Genomic DNA, 13,731 nt, shown 5'->3' with positions numbered 1-13,731 from the left:
CTACAGATACCACTATATTATTTCCTTCATTCACTGTTATTTTTGTCGGTTTCAATTCCGTTCCGATGGCCGGAAAAAAAACCCGAAACTTGCGTCTCAGACTCGAAACTCTGGTAACTGGTATCTTTCCAAAACCATATATTACAGTTTTTCGAACTCCTAAAGGGTTTATGCATGGAAGCAAACCCCATATATGTGGGAACTGTGCACATTCCTACTAACCCCCCTGTGGCTAAGTATCGACTTTATTTGATCGTGTTATTACGAATTAAGTAGATTTCTGGGATACAAATATCATTATCTAATACCACTACATACGTATGTTGCCCTAGCACTCATTGAGTGAGTGGTTTTGGACCCCAAAAAGTTTGAATATTTTTTTATTAGGAAAAATACTGTCGGCAAGAGAGAGAGAGAGAGAGAGAGAATTGTAGAGCTTGCTGTAAAGCTCCCGTGACATTGATTTATTCAATGATAGGAAAGAAGAAGAACAAGAGGAAAGTCCTGCACTTCTGCAGAGCTTGTTCGTTTTTTCTTATTTTCAGTTTTTCAGAATTTGTTTTTTTACCTCACATTGCATTATTACAGACAAAAGAATTGTCCTCAATATAACATCATAATGTTTTTCTATACTAGTTTACTCACTTCTGGAGCCCAGGTTGGTTTTGGGAGATACTTTCTTGATTCTTCTGCGTTTTTAATTGACTGGTTAGTGGTTACTGCATAGTTTTCTGTCTTGTTGTACATACACTTTCCCAAATTTACCTGGTGTAAAGCAGGTTCTGTCCTCTTTGCTGGGAAAAGGGTGTGTCCTTTTTTACTCACAGATTTATTTTCTCTATTGATTCACGTTTTAACAAAACTACATGGTCAAAAAATGTTTAATCATCTGTTTATTTCCATGGTTTAACAAAACATATGTAAATTCATGGCTCCTCCAATGAATTGGCATTCTAAAAAGGATGGCTATTTTGTCTCGGATGTTTCTGATGATGCTTGTTGTTCATTGGATCCTACTATTTACTAAGATTCAATCAGTCACTTATATTTCACCACTGTTATATTTAAATGACTTGATAATATTCCTTTGCCAGTGAGAAATAGTTATATATTGGCTCACTAGAATTTTGATCCTAGAAATTATATGTCTTCTAGTTCCACTGTCTATCAGTATTCCTGGGAAATCCAAAAGAGGATTAAATAAGATGGCAGGCCCTTTTTTCGTCTCTGAAAGTAACTTTCAAGATTTTTAGATCAACCATCACTTCAAGCTATCATCTTAACAACTTTGTGAGTGACAAAAATGGAACTGTTGGTAAAAGGGCATCTGTGTTATGAATTTACAGATGAACTGTTCATCATATGTTACAGACCAAGTGTTATGAACTTTTCACTCTTACTCGTAACATATGATCTTAATCAACACAAACAGATCGACACCCGGGACTTTTGAACAAATCCGATAATCGACAATCGGAACCGACCATTCAAGATAAATCTGACCTCGGCTACATTTTGAATAGCTAGTATGACATAGATTTCATCATCATGTTATAGAAATGAAGTCTCTCAGCAGCTATAGGTACTTGAAGAGAAGGAAACAATGGTTGAAACAAACCCTAGCTAGAGTCGGTGTTGTGTTGGAGAGTGCAAAATCACATGCAGCTCCAGGAGAAGAGCTAAGTTGACTCTTGTTGTGTATTCATAGATAAGCTGATGAGCTGAGGATGACTGAGCTGCTAGGGCTTGACTGCATTTGGAGCTGTGTATTTAATTTCATTTGGCTTTACATTCCTGGCAGGTCAGACAGTTCAATGTGAAGGATGAGGAAACAAAGAAAGATACAAAATATGCTCCATTCCAGAAAGATAATCTCCTTTTCTCATCTTTCCCTTTCTCCATCTGCTCGTTTTTTCCATACTTTTCATTTTTCTTGGGTATGGCACCTATATATTCTCAATTTTTATTCTCTTCGACAGTGATTCTCAGTTTGTTTAAACTTCAATAATCAGATCGAGATTTTTCTTTTGTTGAAAATAATCACACAATATGTATCAAACATTCTCATTCATATCATCCAAAGACTAAAACCAAATCAAACATATGAAACTGAAACTACAGCCATGTTCAAGTTCAACAACTTGGTAGAAAATTTCAAGTAAAACAAATGATTGATTATAGATGTATAAGAATTTATAACTGCGATTTGCAGATTTGATTTCTATATTTGTTTTTATTGCATTGCAGTCCAAAAAAAAAATTGCTATTGCAGAATCGTAAAATTTAAACACATGCAAAGTAGGTTCTCAAAACAAATCTAGATTTGGAAATTGGAATGATATGATGATGGACCTAAACGTTGTTTAACTCTTGAGAGCCATTTTGGTCATAAAGCTGGCAATCTTGATATGGGTTTGATAAGGCACTAGAGTAAGCAAACAGTTTAAAAATCACATAGTGGAATATAAATGGGGAGGATCCCTTTAGGTTCCAGAGCATATTTTGGTCAGGGGACCAGCCAGGTTCCTAGTGAAACTATGAAACATTACCACACTAGCTATTGATAGTATAATGATATTGAAAATGACCCTCATTATATAATACATTGTGGTTTTACTTTTACTCATTGATAATTTGATATCAAACAACTACTCATTTCGATCCCCAACAAAAATGGTGCAGACATCAGAAGCATTCTCTGTTTGTTTCAACAAAGGCTGATGGGTTTGATTGATTACTAGCTCCAATATATACTGCCTTGCTTCTTCGAGGAATTTGCTTGTGCTAGTTTTATTATCATATGATATAGATGATAGGTGTATGGTAGGTTTGCTTAGATGAGCCTATAGGAACCCTAAGTAAAATGAACTATTCTTTTCCGGTTGCTACTGTTGAAGTAGCATATCTTGTGTACCACTATGTAAAGACGAGAAAATCCAGAATCTATCCAGATCTGTGTTTACACCGCTGTGAGGGACGACTGAGGGTGGTTAATTATTCTATATACCGTAATGAAGATCATTATTTCGGTCTTAATACGACGGTAAATTTAGAAAATAAAGCCACATGAGCACGTCCATCAGTACGGTAATAGTTGTAGTAGTGATTAACAATTATAAATGTTCTATGATTAACTGTCTTAACTGCAGCGAGAGTTGTCTTCATAAGTGTACGAGTAAATAGAAATCTAAAAGCAGCTGTATTAATGACAACTCGCCGCCCAAACAAGGAGTTACTTGTTGCGCAAGTTTACTAGCAGCTCAAGTGTGAGAAATTTTTTAGTGCTCCTGAAAGACTACGTGGCAGTTTGACGTGGTTCTTCATTCCATTTAAATTTTGACATATGGATTTTCATGATAAAAAACTATTTTAGCAATTTTGTCAAAGACAATTTTAGGTTTCTTTTTTATTTTCTAAACCCTATACCCTAATCATATACCCTATACCCTAACCCTTAAATCTTATACCCTAAACCCTAGGCCAAACTCATAAAAGACCCATGACTGTCATTTCACAAAATATTGAAAACCCTAGTTTATATTTTAGTTGTAATAAATCCACGTGTCAAAATTTAATTGGGAAGAGAGGACCACGTCAGACTGCCACGTGGTCCTTCGGGAGTATTAAAAAATTTCTCAGTATGAAGGCCCTCTAGCTAGCACTACCCTTGTTATATATATGTACAAATTCTTAGATTGCATGCATGAGCCATAAAACTCGAACAAAATCGGTCTATATATTTAGATCTAAATCACGGATTAGATTTACATTGGGGATATATATGCACATCTCATTTTGATATCTATTCTTCCCATCTGTAAAGGATGGTCCTTCTATCCATCGATACATTCAGTATTACTGGAAAGATATCATGACCACGTACTTGGGGAGTCAGAATTCAGGTCTCACTGTGCAAGCTCACCGCAGCATGATTCTATGATGACCGAATGAAAACGTTTGTGTCTGGTGTGCATCACAGATCGACAACACCATGCATGTACTAATTTTCCTTTTTCTGGATCATCGCGCAACAAAACCCCCATGCCTCAAAAGTACGATGGACCATTGATCGTTCTAATTTGGAAAGAAAAGCCATTTCCTTCAATAACAGTCTACATTACTCGAATTAGTTAGACTACGTAGTCCACTAATTTGTATCATTAAGCCGATCGAGTATGATGTTTCAATGATGCATTAGATGTCCCAGTAATTTCATGCAACCTTATGGAGTCATGGATTCCAATTTTATTAACAGCTAGCTGTATGATTATATATAGAGAAAATGTCCATTTAATACTAATTTAAACCCCTCATTCCCTATTCCAATATAATCTTTTTCATTAGCCCATTTCAATATAAGGTAACATTTTTTATGCCCAAATGCACAAATCTTTATGCCCAAATGCACAAATCTTTACTAAAGTCTTAACAAACCATATTATTTTAAGACTATTTTACCCTCACCTCTTAAACATGCATAGAGAGAGAATATAAAAAAGAGAATACTTGGCCGGAATCTCATCGGCCGTCAGATTTCGACCACCGGTGGCTCGGTTACTGACCCCTAACAACTTGGTTACTGACCCCCAATAATCAGTTACTGACCCCCAATAATCGGGTACTGACCCACAATAACTTGGTTACTGACCCCCAATAATCGGGTTACTGACCCTAATAACTTGGTTACTAACTCCCAATAATCAGTTACTGACCCCCAATAATCTGGTACTGACCCTAATAACTTGGTTACTGACCCCCAATAATCAGTTACTGAGCCCCAATAATCGGGTTACTGACCCTAATAACTTTGTTACTGACCTTCAGTAATTTTTTATTTACCCTTACATAGTATCACATTTTTCCCATTTTCCACTTCACTCCCACACAATGGTCGACGTAGATAGGAGAATGACCGGTCTCAACCCGGCCCACGTCACCGGCCTTCGCCGCCGCACCATCTACCCCCTCCACCACCAAACCCTCCCTCCCTGTATGCAACGGCCTCCTCTCATATCCAAGTCCATCCGGGTCTATCCGAACCTGAATTCGCCCGCGTCGAGACCGAGTTCGGCTTCACATTCCTTCCCGACCTCAAAGCCGTCCTCTCCGCTGGCCTCCCCATCGGCCCCGGCTTCCCTGATTGGCATGCATCTAGCGCTCGCCTCCACCTCAAGGCCTCCCTTGACCTCTAGATCGCCGCGTTGAGATCCAGTTCTGCTTCGCATTCCCTCCCGACCTCAAAGTCGTCCTTTCCGCCGGCCTCCCTGTCGGCCCCGGCTTCCTCAACTGATGCGCATCCGGCGCTCGCCTCCACCTCAAGGCCTCCCTCGACCTCCAGATTGTCGCTGTTTCGTTCCAAATTGCCGTAATTTTTATGTCGACGAGTTCAGAGGAGCGGTGAAGTAGGAAACCGAGGAGGAGAGGAGAATGGATGAGCCAGCAGGCTCTCGTTGCTAGTGAGCAACTGAGACGAGGCCGGAGAATCTTTGAGAAGCATGGTGGTGAATTCTCAGAGGAAAACGAGGAGAGAGAGAGAGAGGAAAACTAGATCGGGAATAAGAGGAGGAGGAGGAGAAAGAGATAAGATTTGTGTGGTTTAGTTACATAGGTAATAACGTGTTTTTCTTAAGAATCATTAGAATGGACACATAAATAAGATTTTAATTGAAATAGGCTTTAGTTTTCAAATATCTGGACATCATGACATTTTCCCATATATATCTAACTAGCTAGTTAGCATGATTATATATATCTTTTATCTCATTGCTCAAGTATATTTTATTTCAGGGAGAAAAGGAGAAGAAAAACTAGAATAAGAGGAGCATGCAATTCTGACCAATATTCGTACTGTCTTAGATCTAGAGAGACAATAACATGTGGTGGAGTTGCTCGATCGAGATCTAGAGCTACATATATCGATCTGCATTTTTCATTTTAGCAGATAATGCAAATTCCTAGAATCCTTGTTTAACAAGAAATTGAATTGGTACGTTCTTAAGATTTATTCATATTAATGTTAAACAATCTACCACATCCATACATTCATGCCAAAAAGAAAAAGAAAATAAAGCTCTCAAGTTAGCATGAGAACAAAGAGAGGATGATCGATATACTGGTTATGCGGAGAATACTACTCAAGTATGACAATGCATATGTTGCTTACAATGGAAAGCATCTCATGAAATAATATATATAGACGCATATAGCTAGTATGGAGTTTATGTTTGCCAGATGCGACTGCTCATGGCCGAGCCGGACTGGAGCTTATTTTCACTGTTTCTGCTAAGAACAGAAGAGTATATAATTAGTATCTCCGTCGATCGGAATATCGAAATTGTCACCGATCGAGTTGATGAAATGGGTTATGGGGTAAATGGTTAGCTAGAAGAGAGGCTAGGAGACTCATCATGAGTTGTTATCAAGTGTTTGTTACTGAACTTTGTTGGGAGTGAAGTGCAAGACAAGGCAGAGCCATATATAGTTGATCGAAAGAGAACTTTTATACTCATCAACCCTATACATGTATATAACACTTGAGGAACTTGAAGCAAGTGCACGCCATCGCCTCAACCATCATCGAAGTAAGCTAAGCTCCTAATCTCTTAGTTTGCTGCTTAATTTCTTAGGTTTGACAAGCCTTATCTTTAAAGCATAGGAGATTTGAAACGAGTAGATCGAGCTAGCAAAAGATAATATCTGCTCTAGCTATAGATGGAGCGAGTGATGCAAAGAAACAAAGTCATTAGAGGCCCCCCAACCCACAACAAGAAAATGGAATACAGTCTGTTCTAGCAATGCAAACAATCTCACTCCACTAACTAATTATTCGATCTACATCACCGCATGTATATATTGTATCCCTTCCACTAGACATACTATATTATCCTCCATTTCCCAACTCAAAGGGGATCTCTATCTCTCTACCTTTTCAACAGAGAACAAGTTTTTCTAAGATCTTTGTTTCCTAAATATTTTTGAATCTTATTATTTTCTCTCTTTTTTGGTCTTTTAAGTTCTATAAATTGTTATAGTATATTCCTTAAACACGTACACCTACACTATTACGCTTAATCATTTACGGGTTTAATTACTAGTACATCTCGGTTTACCTCGCATAGTAGCCGAAGACGAAACTAATTAACATTACAAATTACATGTCGATCGATGGTTTTAGTTATATTTAAGAATCACATGTGAGAAATGAAAAAATAAAAATAAAAAATTAATAATTAGAAACTTACAAGTAAAAGTTAGAGTCCTTTTAGTAACAAGATTTGCCAAAAATATCCTACCAATAAAAATGAAAGTAGAAAAGATCGATGATTAAACAATGTTCCAGACTATATATAAGCTCACTCCTACATACTAGACCATCACAAACACACTCGACACCTTGAGCCATGGCAGCTCTCTCCTACCTCTTCTCACTCTCACTCTCCCTCCTCTACTTCTCCTTAGCTGCCCAAGCCCTCAACACCCCAGACCCCAAATGCAGTGCCACCAACGACCACGGCTCTGACCTCCAAGTCTTCCATGTCTACAGCCCATGCTCCCCCTTCAGACCCGCACAGACACTCTCATGGGAGGAGGACGTGCTCCAAACGCTGGCCAAGGACCAGGCCAGGCTCCAGTTCTTGGCCAGCCTCGCCGGGGCTAAGAAGTCTATCGTCCCCATTGCGTCGGGACGACAAATCATTCAGAGCCCCACCTACATTGTGAGGGCCAAGATTGGAACTCCTCCTCAGACTCTGCTCATGGCTGTCGACACCAGCAGTGATGCTGCTTGGGTTCCTTGCAATGGCTGCGTCGGCTGCTCTTCCAATGTCTTTAACTCTCTCAAATCCACCACCTTCAAGTCTGTTGGCTGTGGAGCTCCTCAGTGCAAGCAGGTATTTTACCAGTGTTCTTCATTTTCATCTTTTCAGTTTCATATGTTTTAATCAGTGATGAAAAAGATCTAAGCAGATCCCCTCTTTCTTTCTTAACTACAAAGGTGAAGAACGTGACCACTCTTTATTTGGTACATGATTATGTGAGCACTTTACCAACATGGAAAATGATGCTCTAATAATAATAATCAAATCTCTTAAAGTAGGCTAATCTTTGATTTGATTAACAATAAAGTAATGGTGTCAATAATGGACACACTTATTTTTGCTACGTAATAATGTTTATGGAGTACTTTACTAGAATGGTAAAAAATGATTTACCATCATGGCATGTGGATTTTCAGGCACCCAACCCCAGCTGCCTTGGAAGCACCTGCAGCTTCAATATGACATATGGAGGTTCCAGCATAGCATCAAACCTATCAACAGATACCTTCACCCTAGCCAACGATGTCGTGCCTGCCTACACCTTCGGTTGCATCCAGAAGACCACCGGCAGCTCAGTGCCGCCGCAGGGTCTTCTGGGTCTTGGCCGAGGGCCGTTGTCGCTTCTATCCCAGACCCAAAACCTCTACAAATCCACGTTCTCATACTGCCTCCCTGGCTACAAGTCACTCAACTTCTCTGGGTCACTGAGGCTTGGAACTGTTGGGCAACCCATTAAGATCAAGTACACCCCATTGCTTAAGAACCCTAGGAGGGCATCACTCTATTATGTCAACCTAAATGCAATTAGGGTTGGAAGGAGAATTGTTGATATCCCCCCATCTGCTTTGGCTTTCAATCCCACTACTGGTGCAGGGACAGTCATTGATTCTGGTAATTATTATCAAACACTTTCTGAAATCTAATCACTAGTTTTGTTTTTTTGATTAAAAAGAATGTTTTTGATTATAATGATTCTTGGATCCTTGTTGATCTTACTGTCTATACCAACCACATGTACGTTTGCTATGACATGTGACTAGACATGTAATGATTTAGCTAAAGGACCTAGCTAGCTATTAGACTTTGGATTTGGTTTTTACCCTAAAAACAAAAATTCCCCAAACTCATAATTATCATGACTCTTGCCTCTTGATTGGATAGTTATGAGATCTAATATTTAATAATCTTTGATAATTAGTGAAAAGTTTTTGAAAATTATACATTGTTGTTGTTATAATTGATTCGAGTCCTTGGATCGTTTGCATTCATAACACTCACGATGAGAGTTTGATTTTGTTTTGTTTTAGGCACTGTTTTCACTCGGCTAGTGACACCCGCCTACGAGGCAGTCCGCAACGAGTTCCGCCGAAGAGTCGGCCGCAAGCTACTGGTGACGACCCTCGGCGGATTCGACACGTGCTACACTGCCCCGATTGTCGTGCCCACGATCACTTTCATGTTCACGGGCATGAACGTGACGCTGCCGGCCGACAACGTAGTGATCCGGAGCACGGCAGGTAGCACAACATGTTTGGCCATGGCAGCGGCGCCAGACAATGTGAACTCGGTTCTGAATGTGATCGCCAACATGCAGCAGCAGAATCACAGGGTGCTCATTGATGTGCCCAACTCAAGGCTCGGTGTTGCCCGTGAGCAATGCACCTAAATCTCCTCTGTTTGCTGCGATCATTTCCCAGATCCCATGACTCTTTTGGTCAATGGCCCTAGTATTTAACTAGTACGTAAACTATTACTATTCTAAAATTATGCTTGGATGACTTGGGTTGTGACAAAGCTTTGTGTTAATCGTTATAACTGTTAAATGATGGACTAGCAATAGTACAAGATCCAAATTTGATGTCATTTGTAGCTTTGTACCGACATATATTCACGGGAGTGGCTTAGCTTTGTGTCCTTTTTTCAAGTTCACGGGTTATTTTGCAAAAGGCTTGCATAAGAACCCTGACTCCAAGGTTTTTGATTCAATAAATTTTTGTTTTACGTACTATTTTTTGCTATATTTACTTTTACATTTTCTTTTGCTGCAATACATGGCAACAATGGACACAAAAAAAAGTACTAAAATACACAGACCTTTTTTTTTTTGGTGAATAGAAATTTCATTAGCGACGTTGCCTAATAATGAGGCCCAGCAGCAGAGCTAAAGCCCAAAGCATAAAAACAGTCATAAACGAGAAAGGGAATCAGTTCTCCCCTAAATCCCCAGAAATAGGAACGAAGAAACTGTACCTAAAAAAACCACAGAAACAAGGAGGATCAGCTCCCGCCAGGGGTGCCGGTAATCCGTCGTTTCGTAGGATTGAAAACAAGGCCAGTGGTGGCTGCGAAGCCCATCTCAAAGGACCCACTGCCTCTTTGGCTAGCGTTGCAGCAGCATGAGCTGCGCAATTAGCTTATCTTGGAGCCCAGCTTCACTTGCAATTCTCGAAACCCGAACTCCGACGCCGGATTTGTTCAATAATCTGGTCAATACTCCGTGGGAGCCCTTTTAGTGAAGACCCTTAAGTGGCTTATCCCATCTTTCGATCTTATATCCACATTTTGACCATTTAGTTTATAGGTATTTATAAGTAGATTATTTCTCTAAATTTTCAGCTATATTGAAAATTGTTAAGACATTCCTAAGTGTGATTTATCAATTATGAACTTGAACGGTTCATATTTGATAGATTTGGTTCGTCCATTAATTTGATCTAGTTTGTTATCTTAACGAATACCAATTTGGCTGAAAATTTGTAGAAATGATCTACTCATATACACCTAAAAACTGAACGGATGAGATGTCAAAATGTGATTGAAAAATGGGTCTTTTAGACCATAAACCGAAAAGTCTTCAACTAATCCTCAACTTAGGAGTCCTCATTAGAAGGGCTCATAATACTCCATTGCCCAGTTCTCTTTTTCTTGCTTCTCAGTTCATTGATACCTTCCAAGGAATCTAATTCGAATATGACTTGATTCAGGTTCATTGCAAGAGCGCAATTGACCCCTTGAAGAAGAGCTTCAGCTTCTGATTCCACTACTGAATTACACGAGATGGCAGCGGCTTCACCTACAATCCATTCACCATCTACGTTTCTAATCACCACTCTTACCATTGCATTCGAAGGTACTGACCAAGTTGCATCACAGTTCACTTTATAAGTGTTTAGTGGTGGAGCTAACCACTGTTTGTTTGATTGTAGTTAAGTGCTAGGATGAAGGGAAGTAGCTGATTTCAAATCCACCGTTTCCATAAACTCTGCCGCCAGCTTCAAAGCAGAAGATATCGTGTGTTTAGGATCGAGAGGCCTACCCTAATACAATAGCGAACATCACGCCTTCCAAATACTCCAACAGAAGAAGCTGATCAAGGTTAGCATCCACTGAACTTGTAATCTATCCGTTGTGTGTGTAATTATACCATCCAACCAAGTAACAAAAGTAGTAATTGCCTATTTATCAATTTTGAGTCCAAAGAGACCCAACCACACCATCTCAGTCCATGGACAAAACTGAAGCGTATGTTCAAAAGTCTCATCACCTTGACCAGATAATAAGCAAGTAGGTGAGGTAGTGAGTTTCCTTTGATATAGATTAGAGAAGACCGGTCTTGCATTGTTCAGTACCCTCCATAGGAACAACCTGATCTTAGCTAGAGTCTTACAATTCCACAACTTCTTCCATATCCAGCTAGAGTAGTCCATGATGGACCAATCCTCGAAATAGTCCTTTGATGCTTACCATGAACCCAATGATACCCTCCCTTTACTGAGTAGTCTCCATCCTTGTTACCTGGCCATATGAAACGGTCCTAACTCTCATAATCCCCCACTCGAATGGAAAGAATGACTGCAATGTCTCTAGGCTGAATATTCTGCTCATATCCCACTGCCTTCTATCCCAATCAATGAGTTGATGCACACTTGTGATGATGAGATTGGAAACGTCATCTATCCGACTCTCTTCCAGCTTTCCAAGGTGTGACATAGGAAGCCAATTATCTTGCCACGGGTTTATTAATCTCTCATTTCCCACCTGCCAAATACCTCCACCTAGCAATAAATCTCTAGCCTCAAGTAGGCTAGACCACGCCAGCTCCATGAAGCATGGTGCCCCTTAACGGCTTCAAAGAAATCACAATTCAGAAAGTATCTCGCTTTGAGAATCTTTGCCCATACTGAATTAGGATCATGTACAAGCTGCCAACATTGTTTAGCGAGTAAGGCCATGTTAAAATGATGTAGATCCCTGATGCCCATTCGTCCCTCCAACTTTGGCTTGCTAATGTAATCCCAACTCCTCCAATGGATTTTATTTCCTTTTTCAGTGTAGCCCCACCAGAAATTTCCCATAACTGAATTAATCTCATCACAAATAGACATCGGCAGCTTGAAACAAGACATAGGGAAGGCCGGAATAGCTAAATCCACAGATTTGATGAGAATTTCTTTGCCTGCCAACGATAAGGACTTTTGTTTCCAGCCATCTAGCTTCTGTTTTAACCGATCAAAGAGATAATCAAGTGCCTCCTTCTTAGATCTTCCCCACACAGTTGGGAGGCCCAAATAACTTCCTGGATTTAATACTCCCAAAAAACCCAGTAATTCACACATAAGGCTCATTTGAATAGGAGTATTAGGGGTGAAAAAGATGCTAGATTTACCGTCATTAATCAGTTGTCTCGATGCCGTACAATACTCTTTAAAAATGAGGTCAAGCTGCCATACATTCGCTAGGGTTGCCTTCATGAAAAAGAGTGCATCATCTGCGAAGAATAGGTGCAACAATGTAAGGCATCCCTGACATAACTGAATTCCCTTTACTGTGCCATCTGATACAGCTCTAGTCATACGGAGGGAGAGAGATTCACTTATGTTTAGGAATAGATAGGGAGAGAGGGGGTCCCCTATCTCAAATCCCTACTAGGCTGGAAGAAATTCCCAGGTTTCCTATTTAGGACAATAGAGAAAGTGACCGACATGACGCAAGCCATGATCAAAGTAACCCATTCTCTTGCAAAGCCAAATCTTAGGAGAGCAGTCTCAAGAAAATCCCACTCCACCTGGTCATAGGCCTTCATATCCAACTTGAGAGCCAATTCATTATTTCCCCTATCTCTTTTCAACTTGAGGTAGTGATACGCCTCGTGAACCAAAAGAATATTGTCTTGGATAAGCCGGTTAGGGAAAAAAGCATTCTGATTGGGAGATATTAAGTCCGGCAAACAAACCTTTAATATGTTTGCAAGCAACTTCAATAGGATTTTGTACGAATTGTTGCATAAACTTATCGGCAGGAATTCGGAAGTAGTTTCTGGGTAAGGAACCTTAGGGATAATGACAATATGAGTCCTATTCAAGTTCTGTAAATTCACTCTTCCATCCAAGAAATCTGTTGCCGTACCCATGATAATCGACTTCACAATATTCCAATACTTTTGATAGAAAAGACCAGGAAATCCATCCGGTCCTGGTGCCTTCAAAGCCACTAACTGATTAGAAGCTTCCTTTACCTTCGCAAGAGTAACCGGAGTCAATAGAAATGAGTTCATATCCTCAGAAACAATAGGGCTGACCCCCATAAACACTTGTCCCCAATCACGAGGTCCACCGCTAGTAAAAACATCGTTGAATTGAGCTTCAAACTCCCTTCTAATTCTGCTCTCTCCATCCACCCAGAGACCCCTCCTATCTTTGATATGAAGAATACGGTTTCATTACCTTCTTTAAAGAGAAGTGAGATGAAAAAAAACGGGAATTAGAATCCCTAACCTGAAGCCATTTAATTCTCGACTTTTGGTGCCAGATTTTCTCCTCTCTGATCCAAAGAGAGCTCAGCTTGGCCTCTAACTCAGTTTGTAGCTCAGTACTCTTAAACGGTTGATTTGTCTACAAGTCATCCAAATCCACTA

At 39.9% G+C, this 13,731-nt stretch overlaps 2 protein-coding genes across 2 annotated transcripts; one reads left to right on the top strand and one right to left on the bottom strand.

The window, feature by feature from the left end:
- The first annotated feature begins 7,371 nt into the window (after positions 1–7,371).
- LOC101301241 (aspartic proteinase nepenthesin-1-like) lies at positions 7,372–9,825 on the top strand. Its single transcript, XM_004307046.1, has 3 exons — positions 7,372–7,889; positions 8,234–8,708; positions 9,125–9,825. The coding sequence occupies exons 1-3, from the start codon at positions 7,401–7,403 to the stop codon at positions 9,481–9,483; spliced, it is 1,323 nt and encodes a 440-aa protein (XP_004307094.1). The 5' UTR covers positions 7,372–7,400; the 3' UTR covers positions 9,484–9,825.
- Positions 9,826–11,872: 2,047 nt separating this feature from the next.
- Positions 11,873–12,670, bottom strand: LOC101295867. Its single transcript, XM_004308533.1, has one exon. The coding sequence runs from the start codon at positions 12,668–12,670 to the stop codon at positions 11,873–11,875; it is 798 nt and encodes a 265-aa protein (XP_004308581.1).
- Between the last annotated feature and the right edge of the window lie 1,061 nt (positions 12,671–13,731).

The sequence above is a fragment of the Fragaria vesca genome, linkage group LG7 (genome assembly GCF_000184155.1).
Source record: "Fragaria vesca subsp. vesca linkage group LG7, FraVesHawaii_1.0, whole genome shotgun sequence".
Taxonomy (NCBI): domain Eukaryota; kingdom Viridiplantae; phylum Streptophyta; class Magnoliopsida; order Rosales; family Rosaceae; genus Fragaria; species Fragaria vesca.
The sequence above is the reverse complement of the archived record's forward strand: the minus strand, read 5'-3'. Positions and strand labels throughout refer to the sequence as shown.